The 19,978-nt window shown below is 41.3% G+C and overlaps 2 protein-coding genes across 3 annotated transcripts; both read left to right on the top strand.

Moving 5' to 3' along the window:
* scd (stearoyl-CoA desaturase (delta-9-desaturase)) lies at positions 1-4,662 on the top strand. Of its 2 annotated transcripts, none has more exons than XM_066663860.1 (7): positions 1-132; positions 696-909; positions 1,344-1,474; positions 2,068-2,273; positions 2,972-3,204; positions 3,383-3,627; positions 3,785-4,662. In XM_066663860.1, the coding sequence occupies exons 2-6, from the start codon at positions 705-707 to the stop codon at positions 3,589-3,591; spliced, it is 984 nt and encodes a 327-aa protein (XP_066519957.1). In that variant the 5' UTR covers positions 1-132; positions 696-704; the 3' UTR covers positions 3,592-3,627; positions 3,785-4,662. The 2 variants fall into 2 exon arrangements, with proteins under 2 accessions (XP_066519957.1, XP_066519958.1); XM_066663861.1 differs by having other exon boundaries at positions 3,395-3,627; positions 3,785-4,660.
* Positions 4,663-14,421: 9,759 nt separating this feature from the next.
* Positions 14,422-18,251, top strand: ndufb8 (NADH:ubiquinone oxidoreductase subunit B8). The gene is made up of 5 exons (XM_066665338.1): positions 14,422-14,543; positions 15,202-15,328; positions 15,873-15,972; positions 16,568-16,723; positions 18,095-18,251. Exons 1-5 carry the CDS (start codon positions 14,483-14,485, stop codon positions 18,185-18,187), a joined length of 537 nt encoding a protein of 178 aa, XP_066521435.1. The 5' UTR covers positions 14,422-14,482; the 3' UTR covers positions 18,188-18,251.
* Positions 18,252-19,978: the final 1,727 nt, after the last annotated feature.

Genomic DNA, 19,978 nt, shown 5'->3' with positions numbered 1-19,978 from the left:
ATCATCGCAGCACATTACTCCGCGGGAAAGAGTAGAGCCTGGCGCAGCGCGAGGATATCTTCGTTTAAATCATCTCCAACTACCATCTCCACCACGCGCTCAGCAAACAACCCCACCTCGCCCCGGGTCAAGGTAAAACCCTCACAGCTCTGATTTTCCCTCGATTTTTTGCACGTTTCTGCTGAAGTTGGATACCTGCAGTTTTCGCTCCACCTTAAACTGTACAGCTGTTACATTCTGGTTCTGGAGGGTGAATGTGTTCCTGGTTTGAGTTCACCGGTACACCTTAAACTATGCCCGATGCGCCAGTAACAGCACGTGCATCATGTAAATTGGAACGGAATATTTGGTAATTCAGTAAAGTGTAACAGAAAATTTTGTAAGATATCCAGCTACATACAATCAGCTTAAAGCTTAATTATAAATAAATTTGATTTGATTAAAGCTGTGGTGGTCAGAATAGGAATTATTTATTTAAACACAATGACCATTCCACCTTAACTTTAAAGACTACTGAACTAGTGGCACCCTGGATGTCACTGTTACACAGTTTAAATTGGAGCTAGCAACTTTATAGAGAAAACATACATGCGTGCACACACACAAGCAGCCTAGCAACCACCTGGGACACCATAGCATCCACCCAGTGTTTTCTTTAGAAAAAGCTCTTCTGTAAAGGTATGTTGTGTTGACAGGTGTGGAATATGGGGAACAGGAAGATGGCTGATACGTATTCTGAGCCCACTCCTCTGGACGATATTTTTGATGAATCGTATCGGGAAAAAGATGGACCTAAGCCTCCGATGATCATCGTGTGGAGGAATGTGGTGTTGATGAGTCTTCTCCATTTAGGAGCTTTATATGGAATATTCCTCATCCCGTCAGCTTGTTCTCTCACACTGCTGTGGGGTATGTACACAATATACACTGGGGTGCAGTGTTCATGTTTTAGTGTTTATGCACCAGTCCAAACTGACTGCAGAGTCCTCTCAGGATCCAGAGATTAACCTCAGAAGTCAGGCTGCTTTTGGAATAAAACCTATAAAAAACATATAAAAAAATATTTTGAAACTTAGTGTTTAGTTGTTCACTTGTTCACTTTCTTGAAATACTGATTTAATTAATATCTAGAGGGAAGAATCAAAGTAAAACACTTCTCTGCTACAGGTCAGAGATGGTTGATGTGTGCAGTGACCTTGGTCTCCTTTTAATTTCCTGAGTTTCTGCAGCAGTTAATCTCTCTGCCTCAGGATGCGTCTTAAAGCAGCTGAACACACTCAGTGCAGAGGGGGGTCCACAAAATATTTTCTGTTATGGTTTATAAATGTTCTGTGTTCCTCCAGCTGTGCTGTGTTTTGTGGTGAGTGCTCTGGGAGTAACAGCTGGAGCTCACAGACTGTGGAGTCATCGATCATATAAAGCTTCTCTGCCGCTTCGACTCTTCCTTGCTTTTGCCAACTCCATGGCCTTCCAGGTAAAAAAAAAAACTTCCTTCGAACCAGCCACAAAAAAAAAGAAACATAACAAAAAGACCTCTGCTGTCTGTAAGAAGCCCTTAGAGTCATGGCACACGTGTTCACTAGATGCTTCCCTCAAACTTCCAGTGTTGGTCTAAAGTGCTCGGAGTGCAGGTTCTCAGAAATTCACTGGATAAGTTCACGACACTGCCCTCTAGTGGAGAGGCCTTTTAATCCTGCACGCCAAGTGAGTGTGTACAATTTGAGTGATCAAGTATCACACTTGCATCGAACCCAATTTAATCTCTGACAGATTGTGTGATGCTCACTGTATCTTATGTTTAGAATAAATGGCTGTTGTCTGTTTATTAACCATAGATGAGATGTGAATGGATCAAATGATACAGGTTATACACTGCTGTAAACAAACACAACTTCATTCATCCACGCTGAATTACTGGGCACAGGGTGAGAACACCCTCTGTTGTATTTTGTTTGACCCCCTGAAGTATTTTTGGACAAAATTCCACATGTAACACATTGATTCTAGTGGGACGCATCGTTATATTTATCCTCATGGTCTTTAATCATGTCCTCCTCTCTGGTCCAGAATGATATTTATGAATGGTCTCGAGATCACCGGGTTCATCATAAATATTCAGAGACGGATGCAGACCCCCACAACGCAGGGAGGGGCTTTTTCTTCGCACACATCGGCTGGCTCCTCGTCCGAAAACATCCAGACGTCATTGAGAAGGGGAAGAGACTAGAGCTCACAGATCTGAAATCTGACAGAGTGGTGATGATCCAGAGGAGGTGAGAGAGTGTGTTGCTAATCTGCTGAGACTCCTTGCTTTAGCATATTTTCAGTTTGAATGAATGCCTGTGACCTTTGTCTTGGCTGGATTCACACGGCGAGTGTCCAGATAGGAGGGGTGTGGTCAGACAGAGTTGTATCCATAGCGACGCCGGGAGGAGGCCGCAAACTAAGGCTTCTCCCTGCCACAGACATTCGGTTCTGATTCCATGGCCTTCTGTGTCTGGTTGACTCCAACATCAGATTCCAGCTCTGATCCTTGTCCTGGAGTGTGTTGGAGGCAGAACCGACATGCGGCAGGTGTTTGGTTGATTTTCTGGAATGTGATTTTCCTTCAAGGATATGCCTCTGGAGACGTTGGAGCATGTGGATGATATTAGCTTTACTCTGTCTTTCAAACACAGAAGATCCTCTCCACTCAGTTATGGTCAATAGGATCCACATCCATTTTAAAAGAAATCAAAAAAAGTAATCAGCCCAGGAGGCACAGGAATCAGATCAGGATCCGGTCATTCTGATCATTTTATGTGAATACAAAAGACTTAATCACATTTAACACAAGTGTAAATGGAACACATTTGGACATGTACCTTATCTGTGAAAGTGGGTGTTTCTTTCCTTGGCCCCAGGCACTTCTGCAGGAATCAGTGAGATCTCTCTCTCTCTCTCTCTCTCTCTCTCTCTCTCTCTCTCTCAGGTTCTACAAGCTCTCAGTGGTTCTGATGTGTTTTTTGGTTCCGATGCTGGTTCCCTGGTGGCTGTGGGGGGAGTCTTTGTGGGTCAGTTACTTTATTCCTACACTCCTCCGGTATGCACTGGTGCTGAACGCTACCTGGCTGGTGAACAGTGCCGCCCACATGTGGGGAAATCGACCGTATGATGTCAACATTAACCCCCGGGAGAACAGATTCGTCACCTTCAGCGCTATAGGTAATGTCAGGTCGAAAAGGCCTTCCACCATGAATGACTGTCATCCTATTTAATAAAACAAAACCCCTTTTTAAAATATTTCAAATACATGGGTTTCAGGTTAAGGGAACAGGTTCCAACACGTGACTATTTTAGCTTGCTGAAAATTCATTGTTATGTCATTTCACTCAACTCTCAGACTTATTTGCAGGTGAGGGGTTCCATAACTACCACCACACCTTCCCATTTGATTACTCCACGAGCGAGTTCGGCTGGAGGCTGAACCTCACAACCTGCTTCATCGACCTGATGTGTGCCCTCCACCTGGCCTCTGACTGCAAACGAGCCGCCAGAGACGTCGTCCGATCTCGAGTGCAGAGGACGGGGGACGGCTCGCACCGAGGATAAACACTGACATCCTGTAAACACACCCAGCTCACACAGGTAAACACCAACCCACGTATAATCACACTCACTGGGCCCATGGGGTTGGGTTTATCCTAATAGGTTTTTTTTTTTTATTAAATAAACTCTTACTGCTCAAATAGATTTCTTTTAAATGTGGCACAGTACAGTGTGTAAAGTTTAATTTGTTTCTCAGGTCTGCACTGCAATGGTGTGCTGTCACGAAGTTGTGACTCTAGTGCCCCCGGTGGTGTGGAGGTGCAGCTGTTTCCTCAAGAAATTGGAGGTGGAAAAAAAGCAAATAACGGCACCACAAGCAAACTCCGGGAAAATAATATACGTTAAAAAAAACAACGTATAAAAATAAATTGCAGCTACATTTCAGGTGTAGTCAATTCACAATAAAGGGAAGATTTTGTAAATCATTATTTAAAACAATGCATTTGTTTGAAGTATCCTGTGTCGAATGTGGAGTTTGTAGTTTTAAAATCTCAAAAAAAAAACTCAACAATTAAGAATAAAGCCCACAGCAAACACAGCTGCAGCTTGAATTAGGACTGACTGTAGATCAGTGTTGGACCTGTGCAAGAGTTAAATAGAAACACCAAACCAAAGCTCTTCTTGAGCTTGTCTCCAGCTGAACCTGGGAATACTGGGAGTTTGGAAAATTAGTGGAATTCCTCTTCAAAAATGTCACTCATGTTTTGAAATTCTGAACATTAAAATCATTAAAAGATCAGGAGACAACCCAGAGGAACACAAACATGAAATGTGCCAAAATCAGTTTTACAAGGGCTGTTTCGGTTAGCCAGAAAGCAAAGACCTGAGGAACATCCCTGTTGGATAAGCCTCAGCTTGGTGTTTAAAATGTATATTTAAATCCTGCGTCGTAACAATCCCCCTGAGGATTTCTCGGTTTATAAACTTTGTTTTTGATACAAAATTATTATATAGTAATTTCTGTGTTTTACTATGAGATAAATCATTCTTAGAGGCTGGTATTATTTGATGTTTTTAAGATGTAAGAGTCAGACGGGAGCTGAGGGGTCGACTTAACCACAGTTAAGTTTGTTTACAGAGACTCTGAAGGACACTGGACTGAAACCTTGTTTAAGATTGAACTATGAATAAATTCCTGTTTCATAAAAATATTGCTGAATATTTTTTTTTTTTAAACAAACCTTTGAATCAACTCTGCAGTTGTTTTGATTCAAATCACCACCCTGTATCCTCTTCCCTTCCACTCAAACGACCACAACTGACAAAACACACATTTTCAGAGTCATGTTTAAAGCATTAATGGCATATTTATATTAAATCTAAACTTCTCATTTTGAGAAGTGATAAATAAGTGGAAATATGAAGCTACAATATCAAAATATTGCTTCAGAAAAAAAAACATGAAAAGGCAACTGTGTTTTGTTTATAGCTGTGTTCTTTCTCTTTTGTGAGTTGCTGAAGGGCTGTACCAAATGTATTTGAATAGTGAATGAATTTAAGGCAATTCAGAAAAAATTCATTTGATGGAATCACAGACCTATGAAACATAATGGATTTAGGACTTGTCCTGTTCACAGCTCTGATCTTCATAAGCAACGACGGAGCCTAGCATTGAACTAACGTGGTACGATACGTTAAACTAACCAACATCTGAAGTCCGACAATTTCCCAAATATGTCATACTTTGTTAGCGCCACAGTAGTTTGAACCATGTTGGTTTAAACCACTGTAGTTCAAACTACAATTGTTCCAGATGTGTTTCATCTGGCTTTCACAGCAGGAAACTTGCAAAAAAGAGTGAAGATGAGGAGGAGCCTGTGGAAGAAAGAGATAAAAAGGGCAACATGGACCTGCAGGAGGACGTGGACAAGATGATGAAAACCAAGTGTGTCAGAGCATGTTGGAGCAACACTGTTTGATCATGTTGTAAACCCTGGGTAGATGCTGATAAACTGCTGACTTTTCCACTGGAGCTCACGGGACTTCAACGCCCCCAGACAAATCAGTGCCTCGATACTGTTACTGCCCCCAGTTAAAACAATGATTTGACAGTGTGTTACTCACTGCCCCCAGTCAAAACTGCCCGATAGGGCGTTACTCACTGCCCCCATTTAAAACAATGCCTTGACAGGGTGTTACTCACTGCCCCCAGTCAAAACAGTGCCTTGATAGGGTGTTACTCACAGCCCCAGTCAAATCAGAGCCCCAATAGGGTGTTACTCACTGCCCCCAGACAAATCAGTGCCTTGATAAGGTGTTACTCATTGCCCCCAGTCAAAATAGTGCCTCAGTTGGGCGTTACTCACTGCCCCCAGTTAAAACAGTGCCTCGATAGGGCGTTACTCACTGCCCTCAGTTAAAACAATGCCTCGACAGGGTGTTACTCACTGCCCCCAGTCAAAACAGGGTCTTGAAAGCATTATTTACAGCCCCGCAGTGCCTTGTGTTATCTTAGAAATTAATAATAATAATAATAATAATAATAATAATAAGTTACACATATATAGCACCTTTCACAAAACCAAGGTCACTTTAGAAAAATGATTCTTCACTGGTTCTTTACTGAAGGCAGTGAATATATAGAACCAAGTCAGCTCAGAAGCACTGGCATACTTAATCGGATTATATCTTATATCACCAGTATATCCAGCATATTCTTCAGTATACATTCCATTATATACTCCAACATAACAACTTGGGTCCTTAAAATTCAGAGTAGCTTTATTGGCATGACTGATTTTGCCAAAGCTCGTGAACAATTCAGAAAATTGTGTCTCACTAAACTGTGAAAGACACACTTTACTTAATGTAATCAACAAGGCAAAGTTATAACAGTCCAACAACAAATGAAACTAAAAAAGTTAAAAAGAATACTTCTAAGTAAAAACGAATGACGTTCCCTTGCCCAAGAATATTTTTATATTTAAATTACAACATGGCCCACACATTTGAAGATTACACATAGGCTCTGCAGATAAGATAGGATAAGATAAGATAATACATGATAATCCTTTATTAGTCCCACAGTGGGGAAATTCACAGTGTTACAGCAGCAAAGGGGCAGTAAAGTAATCAGTAAAAAAAGAAAGGTAACAAAGAAAATCATAGTCATTACTATGAACATAAATAATGGAATACAAAAAAATATAAATATCAAAATATCTGAAGAATATTTAATACTAATGAACATGGCTATTGTAAATGGGAATATTGCACAAGATATTGCACATTAGTACATAGATTGAAATATTATATTACACATTATATTGTAGAAGGTCACAGTCTTGTATTAAATATTAAGTATTGCACATTATATATGTGTGTCATCCAAATACATGTCCAGTCCAGTTTACTGTTCAGGTAAACACCCAGGTTTACTTATAAGAGGTCACCCTCTCAATATCTGTTACCTGGATGTTCACTGGTGAAGGGGGGATGAGAACGCACCTTAATCTGGGACAGTGAATCTTTTCACTGAGCTGTTCTGGTTTCATCAGGATCCTGTTTTCCATCCAGAACCTTGCACACTCTCCGCTCATTAACCACAGTCTGGAGAACCTTTCTGCGGAGGAGGGTTTAGGAATAAAGAAGTGTTTAGCACTGCGTTTGTGTGCTGTGCTTGGATATTTACTTTAACAGTGTCTCCGAACAGAATCATACTCAGGCTATCATTAGAAAAACATAACTGCTGAATGTGTTTTAGATAGAGGAGTGTAACAGGTTCAGACAGAGAGAGATTTTATTTGGATTTGATTTTAAAGATGTAAGAGTCCGATGGGAGCCGAGGGATCGACTTAACCACAGTGGGATGTTTGTGTTGTTTACAGAGACTCTGAAGGACACTGGACTGAAACGCTGTTTAAGATCAATCTAGGAATAAATTCCTCTGTGTCACAAAGACAATTTTTTGAGTCAACTCAGCAGATGTGTTTTTATTCATAAGGCAGAAATTACAATAAATAATATAACAAATATAGGCCTACTGTACCAAATCACCACTCTGTATCCACAGTATCTGTGTGAATGAACAAAAGTGATCTGGCATCACTTGCTGTGACTTCAGGTAACCTGAGGTGTGTCTTAAATTTACCCTGTGTGTGTGTGTGTGTGTATGTGGGTGTGTGTATGTGTTTGACCTTGGAGGATCTTCCCACTGACACAGACACAGTATCACATTGAGTATTGATAGCTTTATGCACTATGTCACTGGCATTCATTCACAAACACACACGAGAAAGATGGAGAGTGAAGATGAGTAGGAGCCTGTGGAGGAAGAGAAAGAAGGAGATAAAGAGGGACCTGCAGGAGGACGTGGACAAGATGATGAAAACTGAGTGTGTCAGAGCATGTTGGAGCAACACTGTTTGATCATGTTGTAAACCCTGGGTAGATGCTGATAACCTGCTGCACAGCAACTCTGACTTTTCCACTGGAGCTCAGGGGACTTCACTTCCTCCAGTTAAATCAGTGCCTCAATAGGGCGTTACTCACTGCTCCTCAGGCGTTGACAGGTTGCCACATATTTAGCAGCAAGGCTCACTGTGTTCCTTTCTCCAATAATATTTTTTATTTAAGTTACAACATGGCCCACACATTTGCAGATTACACATCGTCTCTGCAGATGAGAATCACCTTAATCTGGGACATTGTGCTGGTTTCATCAGGACCCTGTTTTCTGTCCAGAACCTTCCACACTCTCCCCTCATTAACCACAGTCTGGAGAACACAGTGACAGCATAGTTTTTATATATCATTGTATAATTTTGAATAAAATGTTTAAAATGTTTAAAATGTTAAAAAGGATCTAAGTTGTGTTTGTATGTCTGTGTGAACTTTATGCAGTGTTTGGACAAAACGAGAACTGTAAATGTTCCAGGTTCTGCTCCAGGGAAGAACCTTAACATAGTACAAATTGTTCTGTGTTTGTTTACAGTTCTTGATCAAATCTAAACCCCGTTAAGGATCCTGTTTTAACACAGATTTATTTATAACGCTTCATTTACTTTTAAACTCTACTTTTAATCTCCTCGGTGACATCACGTCGCCAGGTTACTGCGGGACATGACCTCCAGGCTGAGTTCACACGCCACACCATCTGATCCGGGTCGACCAGTCAGCAGCGCCGCTGCAGCCAGCCAATCAACGGCCAGCTCCAGCGAGACCCGGATGGATGGAACTCATTCATTCATTCTTCATTCATTATCTGTAACCGCTTATCCAATTCAGGGTCGCAGTGGGTCCAGAGCCTACCTGGAATCATTGGGCGCAAGGCGGGATTACACCCTGGAGGGGACGCCAGTCTTTCACAGGGCAACACAGACACACAAACACACATTCACTCACACCTACGGACACTTTTGAGTCGCCAGTCCACCTACTAACGTGTGTTTTTGGACTGTGGGAGGAAACCGGAGCACCCGGAGGAAACCCACGCGGACACGGGGAGAACACATATATAGTAAACACACTACATATAGTAAACACTGTAATTAAAGGCATGGCAATAACGAAGAGTTTGTTTTTCATAATTAATACAAAATAAATCTCCAGACACAGAGAATCACCATTGTCCACCAGAACACTGTCCACCACTGTCCACCACTATCCACCGCTCATGCAGTGAACTGCAGCAATGTAATCTGGATGGAACATATCCGCAAGTATTTTTAATGAGCAACTAATTTATCATATTGTTGCGGAAATAATGGTGTTTAAAACTTTGACTTTGCCTCTATCTATTGGCAGAATGAGGTACTGCACTTGAATTCACTGCAGCGGGAACGCGCGCACGCACGCACACACAAACACCCCCGCCTTTCTCTCTCTCTCTCTCTCTCTCTCTCCATTGTATTATTTTCATACATCCTGTTTTTTTCTCTTTTTTTCCCTGACACATCTGCAGCTGCTCCAATGTTCAGTTATTTTCTTTTCTCATTGTGAGTTTCTTCTCTCCAGCTCCACATTATTTCTCACACAGTGCTGAGTTGTTCTCAAAGGGGAAGGATGGACACAGGTTTCACTTCTGTAGATTTAAACACAACTTTTAACTAATTAAAATGAGAAAATTCTATTTTTGACAGATAATTAAATAAAAGAGTGTAATTGTGTTAAAGGAGCAATCTGTAAAATATTTACGGTACTTGGACATAAAATGTGCAGGGTGTCTGGTCATGGATTAAGGAAACACCCCAGCTAGCAAGGTAGATCTGGGCCGATTCTGGCTCAGACTCGGCACTGTCGGCTGGCTGCCGTCTCGGCGTGAATGCGGCACGCCGCGTCTGGCCCAATTCTGGCTGCACGTTGGCACTATCGGCTAGATGAGGCTCGGCGTGAATGCGGCACCCTGCATGTGGCCCTATTCCGGCTGCACGTTGGCACTGTCGACTGGCTGCCGTCTCGGCGTGAATGCGGCACCCTATATATGGCCCAAGTCCGGCTGCACGTTGGCACTGTCGGCTGGCGAGGCGATTGTCATTGCAGTTAGCACACTACACTGATCAGAGCATTTTATTAAATACTGCGTATTAATCGTATGTGGCCCACATTTAAAAATAAAAGAAAATACTGGTAACTGTCTGGAAAATGATGTAATAAATGTTAAATAAATAGAATCGTTATTTTAACTTGTTAAATGCCATACAGTTATAGGTAAGCTCTGTATTTTAATATAATGATGTAATGACTGGGACACGGACGACAGAAATGATTATGATAAATAGGGTTAATAAGGAGACAGTGCGGTGCTGAAGGGAGGAAATTGTTATTTAAGTTTTTGAAGACGACAGCTTTAAAATGAATGAACTCTGAATGAGAAAACTGAAGGTGGCAGAAGCGAACCGCTGTAAAAACACAGAAGAAGAAGACGATGAAGATTCGCGCTCTTTTCTGTGACCGCGGCGCGCGAGCAGCTCCCACCGCCCTCAGGGAGCAGCTTCATCCCGTAAGTATTTCAATTTAACCTTATATTTTCGTATACATATGTATTTTGGTATCGCCCAATAGTAGTTAACATCGTTAATGTTACGTACGTTATTCTATAAACTGCTATACGTTACATACATAATATTGAACTTTTTTTTCCAAATGACAAACTATAGCTAGCGATAACCTGTTTAAGTCTAGCTAGCTCTTTTTTTTCCTCTGACAGAAAATATTTAAATGACATGACAATCGCTCATACATGAGTTATATTTTAATTTGAGTAATTATGTATTTTGATGGCGTATTTTACAAAACGATGTGAGCATTTTTGTGGGTTTTTGTGTCACACGGAACCGCATACCTCAGTATAAGAAATACAAAAAGAAATATAACTGCTTAAACACATTAAGGTACTGGCTAAGTGGGTTAAAATACATTCTCAATCTCAGTGCTGTTTTTTTGTGTAATGTAATGTTTTAAATATATAATTCCTCATACACTAATCCTTTGTTAGGGAGCAGCAGTGATTTTAGGCTAGTGATTAATGGGTTGAAGGAGGTTATATTGAAAATGATAGAAGCCTATTTACTGAGAGAAAAAAAATAAACAAAAGCATGTGAAGTAGTTTATTTTTGGAGCTGTGAAGTTAATTTTTTCAAAATTAACTATGAACATGAACTAATTCATTTTCTTTATGTAATTACGTAAAGATGGACTGCAGTAAGAAGACTAGAGGGGCAGTGAAAAATGCAGGTGGGCAGGGAGAAAAGCAGATAGGAGGATAATTCAAGTTTAGATGAGATCATTAGTATTGGTTGTAGCATAATCGTTTGTACTATATCCTGATAATCATTTACATTTGAAGTTCTGTAGTTAATGAATCTGCATGCATAAGCAGTTCACAGTTTTTCATTAAATATTTTTATAGAAAATATATTGAAGAGAACAGAACATGTACATAATCTCTATATGTTTAATTATAGAGCTGGAATTCAACAAGGAGTACAACTGAGGTGACTACACTTGAGCGTTCTTTCACTTCACTGCACGTCCTGAAGATCCCTGTTGTCCAGGCTGCCAGAGATGAGGATACAGCTGATATTTCCATCATTGTTGAGGGCAGTGAGGTATTGACAAAGTGTGACAACACAGCAGAGTCTTGCAAACTGTTGATCAAACTGATGTGTGCCATGAATAAGTGTCAAATGTGTACTTCCACACATTTGAGGAAACTCAAACTGTTCTAAAGTACCTTTCTGCCTTTTTTTTTTTACTTTTCCAAACCTACTGGAGAACTTTAAGCGATTTGTTATATGGCCTTAGCATATTATATTTTTAAAGAAAAGTCTGAATTTAAATGGCAGTTCTTAGGGTGTAAAACCAATTGTTTTTTTGAAAAACAGTTTTTGAATGTTAATTGGATTTAGGAAATCATGACACTGCCAATTTCAAATTTCAATGCCAAATGCAAATGTATTTTCTATTTATTGATTTTATGTACTGTTTGTATACATTGCAATTGCTGTATGTTTAAACTGTTTCAAGGTTGTATGAAAAGCACACTTACTAATATTACATTGTCAGATATGTTGTCATTGTGGTGGTACCCTCAATTGTACATATTTGTACATTTAATTAGGGAACATGATTATATTATAATTGTAGATTTTAAAATGTGTTGATTTCATACACCCTGTTTCATCTCCAGGACTTTTATTATGTTTTTTGTTATATGACACTTCTATAATGAAATACTACAAACATGTATGTCTCCCTCCGGAGGAGAGAACGCAATGTACCTTTAAGGAACAAAACTGGACATTTAAACACTTGTACCTTTAGTGACCAATAATGTACCTTTTTTCCTGTGTGTGTGTGTGTGTGTGTGTGTGTGAAATAAACTATTGCAACCGAAAATGAGCCAGATTTGGGCCGAGTCTGGCACTAATGGCGTGCTTCTGGCTCAAACTCAGCTGTCGTCCTGTTATCGCGATTTAGTTATGGCTTGCCCGACTAGGGCCGAGTCATTTGAGCCGCGCCTCAGCCACAACACTCGGCCGAGTCTGCGCCGAGAGTTACTCTACGGCCGTACATCACGGCCGAGACAATGCCGACTCCGCGTGCCGGCATCGGGCCGAGTGTTTTTGTTCCGGCGTGCGTGATTCGGCCCGAGTGTGGGCCGATACAATTTTGCTAGCTGGGACTAGCATTGCTGGACATACAGCAAACATAAAGCAATGCTGGAGCAGTATATTCTCTTTATGAAGTGCCCAGTCCGAGCAGAGTTCTACTGGAATTTCAGCCTCAGATCACGCCCACCAATCACAATACAGTCCAAACCCACCGCTGGCAGTTCTACAAACACAGTGTCTCACAGCCATGAAATGACCAAGTGAACATAGTTAATGTTATATTTTACCCAAAAATCCCCACTGCCCTTCTAAAAATCTCCATGACCAGAGACGGAGTAAAATGAGAGCAAATATTGGCCCTGTGTTTGAAAAGTGGAGACAGTTTACAAGCAGCAACACCACTGAACAGAGCCAGATAATTTCTGAAAAAAAAAAAAAAAAATATATATATATATATATATATATATATATATATATATGTATAACCACTATGTATAAAATAAAGGGATTTAAGGCCATAGGTTGTGTGTTTTATATAAAGAAAGTGAATAGTGACATTTGAAAGGGGCCAGGTCCATGTTTTGTGTGTTTTATGTGAAGAAGGTAAATAACATGATTGAAAAGTGTAAATACCATTGTTTGTTTTAAAAAACTGAAGCAGATTCATGTGTGTATCTTGTGTTGTGTGTGTTTTTTAAACAAATTAAGGAGTAACAATTGTGTTTGAAAAGCCTCACATATTCACCTGTTTAGGGTGGAATGGAGAAATCACGCTTGGTACACAGCAAATATAAACGTTTCACTGGTAGGTAGATATTTTATTGACATGATGTACACTTCTACATGCATCACCTCCCAGACAGTTTCAGCTGGAGTTCCAATCCAGCAGATAGCTTCCTTACCTAAAGTGTCCCTATGGAATAATTTTCAAGAAGATAACAAATTTCTACTATACAGAATTCCCAAAGGGTTGCAAACTGGTGGTAGACTGGCTCATCTGCCAGACCTCTGAAACCAGAGAGCTCAGCAAAGTTGGTCAGCCTTCCACCATCAGCCCTCCCCCTGCTGGTCTGAATAACGTCCAGACAGGCATTATATCTAATGTCATAGTAAACACACTGATGGTGAATACTCTTTTGTGTTTGGGGCAAGATGTGGATATACAAATCATTTCCCAGCAAACCTGTATCAATGATTAAGAAGCATCGGAGCTGCATTTGAGACTGTATGGGAGTTGATGTACTGCAAAAAGCATATCTGTTAGGGCTGATTAGACGTTTAACATCTGAGGATCATCTGAAGGAGTATAACTTGTGTTTTCAAGTCCAAACCTGGCATTGAATTAGTTGCCCCTGCCCCTTATAGGTTATGGGTCAGAATCTACTCCTGTTTTCTCCATTTGAAACAGAGCACACAACTGTACAGAAAACAAGCCGCAGATCATCCACAGATCACAAGGAATCTGCCGGATGGTGTATAAACTAAAACACAGGAATGTTGGAAAGCAATTTGCATAACCACGTCCATTTTTTAGTCTCTATGTAAAAAAAAAGACACTCTTGGAACACCTGCACATGAGGTCAGTTCCTCGTGAAATTCCTCGTGAAAGTTACAAGAGAAACTGTGAGAACTGAGAAAAAGAGAATATTAGTATTCAATGTTGATGTTAATAAAAATAGGAACTTTAATGGAAATTGTGAGCAATGGGACCGGGAGAAGGAGAACAAAGTTGATTCTGGCGCCGCCCTGTGGCGATAGCGCTGACTTACATTATGATGACTGAAAGGCGCGTGTCCCTCTCGGCTGTCCGTAGCGGGGAGTGACGCAGTGTGGAGGTGAAGATGTCGGGCGCTCTGCTGAAGGTGAAGAGATTGTGTAAAGCACTTAGCGGCTGCAGAGCGGGTAAGAGAGTTTTACATCTTTCTAAAGTTTATATCAGGGTTAATAGCGGTTCTTTAATATCTCTCACAGCAGAGGTGTGTTTAAAACTGAAGGATATGACAGTCTTTAACACATTAGAGCCGCTAACATCATACAGCTGTTTTTTACGTTCTACCTTAAAAAGGGCTGCTGATAATGATTAATGGGACAAGTGCATGGAATTAATATTGATTAAAGGCATGTTTATTTTCCTGAAGTCATTAAGTTCTTGTTTAAATTTTGAGCATTTAATTTCAGACAGAAAAGCCATACACTGAGCTTTATGAGAACAGATTTATTACTGTTATTGTAAAATGAATACTGACAAGCTACAGATGTTTACTTCTACATACAGTTACAGCACCAACATATTGACACACACTAGCTACAGCTGTGTACTCCTACATAGTTACAGCACCGAAATACTCATACACACAAATTACAGCTGTTTACTCCTGAAATCAAGGCCTTGAGGACATTCCACAGTTTATTTTTATTATTTTCTCATCATGTTAAGTGCTTTAAATTCTTAGTGTGTGACACTAATGACACTGAATCGAGTTATTAATGTGTATATAATGTGTTATTGAGTAATATATATGTGTTTATTTTGCATGTTTGTTTATTTGTTGAATTTTAGCATCTGGAGTGAGTAAGGATGCTCTCCCTGGGCCATACCCTCAGACTCCAGAGGAAAGGGTAGCTGCTGCGAAAAAGTACCACCTTTTACCCGAGGATTATCAGCCATACCCCGAAGATGGCAGAGGGTCAGACATCCTTTATTCTCTTTTTAATTAAAAAGACTTTTGTCATTTTACTTCTGGAAAATAGCTAAAAATATTGATGAATATATTATTTTATGCTAGAGCTGGAGGATATGGCCAAAATTTGTATCATGATATGATTTTTTCATTTTGACCAATAAAATATAATTCCCATATCGATATTACCAATTAAAAAGCCATAGAAAAAATGCCAAAAAAATGCCAAATTTATAAAACTTACTTTATGTATAAAACACAGCTGCCACTGCGGCAGAGAACTTCCAGGAGTAACTTCCTGGCTTCTTCTTATTGGGGCAGCTATGGCCTGGTGGTTAGGGAACTTGGCGTGTAACTGGAAAGTTGCTGGTTCGATCCCCAGAGCCAGCAGCCCTTGAGCAAGGCACCTAAACCCCCAACTGTTCCCCTAGTGTGTTCACTAGTAGGTGCCTTGTGTGTAAATGTGTGTTTCACTACACTGTTGGAGAACAAATTTCTCTTTGCAAGCACAGTGGCCAATAAAGTGATTCTGAGTTTGTTTGTTTCATAGATGTGGGGATTACCCAATGCTGCCAAATCGATCTCACATGGAGAGAGACCCCTGGTACAGCTGGGACCACCCTGACCTGAGGAGAAACTGGGGGGAACCGGTGAAACCAACATCATACAAACAATATTAATATAATAGAATAGTCGCTAGATTGCGCTGACTACGCAGGATCACGTTGTAGCTCTACCATTACAGACTGTTTTTCAGTGCTCAGGAATGTAGCTCATCTGTTGTTGCACAGTGTGTGTTGGTCATCCTCTAGTCCTTCATCAGTGACACAGGACTCCGTCCACAAGACAATGCCCCACAGTAACCTAGCCCTAACCCACTAATGAAGGACTAGAGGACAACCAACACACACTGTGAATCAACAGAGGAACTAGTGCCTCTGACTTTACATCTACAAGATGTACCAGTGAGTTACGAGTGTCACAGTAAGTGGACATAGGGCTTAAAAACTTCAACAGCACAGTTGTCTGATCCATTCGTATCAGCACAACACACACTAGCACCACCACCACCACCTGAACATTGAAGAACGGGGAAAGGGCAAAATCAAGTGTGAAGAGCAGCAGGTGGACTACAGAGTGTAATTGTAGAGCTAAAAAGTGCTCCTGTGTGGTCAGTGGAACTGATAAAATAGACAGTGAATGTAGACATTAGGTGTTCTTAATACAGTGACTCTGTGTCTGTAGATCCACTGGGATTTTGATATGTATATCCGGAACCGAGTGGACACATCTCCGAGTGCAGTGGACTGGTCTACAATGTCTAAAACACTGCTTGGGTTCTTGGGGTTCATGCTACTGATGTTTGGACTTGGGGAAGTGTTTCCTGCCTATCAGCCTGTGGTTAGACTCTAACTCATATGCTTCCCGTTTCCCATTCACCTTAAATTGTGCAGCTTTTACAGAGAAAACTCTCTTTAAAATTTCCATTCCACCTTAAATATTCCCACACATTCTCCAGCAAAACTCTTGCGGCTATCAGCTCGTCATTCCTGTCTCCCACCCACCTGTCTCACCTACACCTGTCTGACTCCTGTCCTACACTCGCCTGTCTGACTCCTGCCCTACACCCACCTGTCTTACCTTTCCCTGTCTTACTCCTGTCTTACACCCACCTGTCTCACCTACACCTGTCTGACTCCTATCCTAAACCCACCTGTCTCACCTACACCCGTCTGACTCCTATCCTAAACCCACTTGTCTCACCTACACCTGTCTGACTCCTGTCCTACACCCACCTGTCTCACCTACCCCTGTCTGACTCCTATCCTAAACCCACTTGTCTGACTCCTGTCCTACACCCACCTGTCTCACCTACACCTGTCTGACTCCTGTCCTACACCCACCTGTCTGTCCTACACCTGTCTGACTCCTGTCCTACACCTACACCTGTCTGACTCCTGTCCTACACCCACCTGTCTCACCTACTCCTGTCCTACACCCACCTGTCTCACCTACCCCTGTCTGACTCCTGTCCTACACCCACCTGTCTCACCTACCCCTGTCTGACTCCTGTCCTACACCCACCTGTCTCACCTACCCCTGTCTGACTCCTGTCCTACACCCACCTGTCTCACCTACCCCTGTCTGACTCCTGTCCTACACCCACCTGTCTCACCTACCCATCTGACTCCTGTCCTACACCCACCTGTCTCACCTACCCCTGTCTGACTCCTGTCCTACACCCAACTGTCTCACCTACCCCTGTCTGACTCCTGTCCTACACCCACCTGTCTCACCTACCCCTGTCTGACTCCTGTCCTACACCCACCTGTCTCACCTACCCCTGTCTGACTCCTGTCCTACACCCACCTGTCTCACCTACACCTGTCTGACTCCTGTCCTACACCCACCTGTCTGTCCTACACCTGTCTGACTCCTGTCTTACACCCACCTGTCTCACCTACTCCTATCCTACACCCACCTGTCTCACCTACCCCTGTCTGACTCCTGTCTTACACCCACCTGTCTCACCTACCCCTGTCTGACCTACCCTTGTCTGACTCCTGTCCTACACCCACCTGTCTCACCTACCCCTGTCTGACTCCTGTCCTACACCCACCTGTCTGAATGCATCTGAGCTACTGCTGTTAAAACTTTTAATGATAATATTCCTAATATTTTAGTTTATTTTCACGTGTCATTACACCAGTTCCCCTGTAATAGTGTTATTTCTATATTAATGTCATTTATTGTATTTTTGTTGTTTTTAAGGCCCTGAAGCAGTTCCCCTACAATGACCTATATCTGGAGAGAGGAGGAGATCCAGAAAAACAACCAGAACCAGTCAAACATTACGAGATATAAATAATAAACTTGTTTCTCTTCTGCAGTTTCTGTATAGTTCTGTCTCTTAATAAACTGAAATATCATGACTTTTTTTCATCAGTTATGCTTCTTATTTTGTGAATTTATGAATTATTCTTTTACATTTTCTGTGTACAGTAACAAAGTAAATGTAACTTGTTGCTGTACTTTTTTCATGTATCTGTACTTTTCTGAGGGCGGCACAGTAAAGCAGCACATAGTGTCTCTATCACAGCTCCAGTGGGTTCGAGTCCCGCTCCGGGTGACTGTGAGGAGTGTGGTGTGTTCTCCCTGTGTCTACGTGGGTTTGCTCTGGGTGACTGTCTGTGAGGAGTGTGGTGTGTTCTCCCTGTGCCTGCGTGGGTTTCCTCCAGGTGACTGTCTGTGAGCAGTGAGGTCTGTTCTCCATGTGTCTGCGTGGGTTTCCTCCGGGTGACTGTCTGTGAGGAGTGTAGTGCCTTCTCCCTGTGTCTGCGAGGGTTTCCTTCCATGGTCTAAAAACACACGTTGATAGGTGGATTGGTAACTCAAGTGTCCGTAGCAGTGTGTGTGTGTGTGTGTGAGAGAGAAGGACTGGAGCCCCCTACAGGTGGTGTTCCTGCCTTGCACCCAAGGGTGTGCTCCGGACCCACTGCCACCCTGAACTGGATAAGGGTTACAGAAAATGAATGAATGTACTTTACTGAAGTATTTAAAATTTGGGTGATATTTTAATTTAACCACATTTCAAATCAAATCAAATATCTAACTTTATACTCCACTATATTATGCAAATATGCCTTTTTTTTTTGTGTGTGAATAAAGGCGTAATGTGTCTGAAAAAATCTCCCTGCTCTGCACAGCTCTCCAACCCATTTCCCGCACTAAAACATGAAAATGTTCCTCCACCTAAAATCAACAATACAAAAGACAGGCTTTGTTTTTATCAAAAGTTGTGCGAATTTGAAACTCTGAGTAATCACTTTCAGTTCCTAGAAGCATTATGAATTAACAAAAAGATTTGTATGGTTTAGTATTTGAGTCATCAGTCATCAACTGCCATTCGTTCATAAATAGTGTGATTTAGTTTGATCTGTGTGGTTAATGGATCTGTAGATGTCACTAATCACTCAGTGAGAGTCAGTTGGAGAATTAATAAATACAATAGCGAGTGAAGCGACCCTTCTTTCCTCAAAAATAATATGTTCTTAATGACTTGCCTGATTAAATTAAAGGTTAAAATAAATAAATAAAAACCAGAAGAAACATTCCAAAAACCCAAAAATCAGTACAGAGAGATAAACAAGTCCAAAAGAAAAAACGAGTATTAGGCAAAAAAGCTGAAAACAAAACTGTAGCTGTAGACTGGGATACAAGAGTGACACTAGAGTCTCTTCACTTACAGTGTTAAGAATGAGTCTTGTTCCAAAACTGATAATAGGCCATTAGAGCCATAATACATCATGGGACTTTTAGTTTCGATACTTGGGTACATTTGAAGGTAAATTCTTTTGTACTTTTACTCAAGTGGAAAGACTTCAACGAGGACTTCTACTGTCACTGGAGTCATATTTTACCTTGAACATCTGTACTTTTCTCAAGTACATGGTTTGTGTACTTTGTCCACCACTGTCTGTAAACTCACACGAGATTATGAATCAATCTGCTTGTGTCATCCCTGAATGTGCCAGTTTATGCTCCACAGAGCAGGTCCCTCACATGGAAGCGATCATGTTTAAAAGGGTTTGGTACAGAATCTCTGGTACATCCCGACCACATATATTGGATATTACTAGTCAGGTTCATTTTTGA

The sequence above is a fragment of the Hoplias malabaricus genome, chromosome 3, assembly GCF_029633855.1.
Source record: "Hoplias malabaricus isolate fHopMal1 chromosome 3, fHopMal1.hap1, whole genome shotgun sequence".
NCBI lineage: Eukaryota > Metazoa > Chordata > Actinopteri > Characiformes > Erythrinidae > Hoplias > Hoplias malabaricus.
Note: the sequence above shows the minus strand (reverse complement) of the source record. Positions and strands in the feature narration are given on the sequence as shown.

Bases quoted from the DNA above. Each gene is read 5' to 3' on its own strand.
- scd (XM_066663860.1), top strand. From the start codon at position 705: ATGGGGAACAGGAAGATGGCTGATACGTATTCTGAGCCCACTCCTCTG. The intron at 2,274-2,971 runs GTGAGAGAGTGT...TCTCTCTCTCAG, and splicing joins GTGGTGATGATCCAGAGGAG to GTTCTACAAGCTCTCAGTGG. The intron at 3,205-3,382 runs GTAATGTCAGGT...CTCAACTCTCAG, and splicing joins CGTCACCTTCAGCGCTATAG to ACTTATTTGCAGGTGAGGGG.
- ndufb8 (XM_066665338.1), top strand. From the start codon at position 14,483: ATGTCGGGCGCTCTGCTGAAGGTGAAGAGATTGTGTAAAGCACTTAGC. The intron at 15,973-16,567 runs GTGAAACCAACA...CTGTGTCTGTAG, and splicing joins GGAGAAACTGGGGGGAACCG to ATCCACTGGGATTTTGATAT. The intron at 16,724-18,094 runs GTTAGACTCTAA...GTTGTTTTTAAG, and splicing joins TTCCTGCCTATCAGCCTGTG to GCCCTGAAGCAGTTCCCCTA.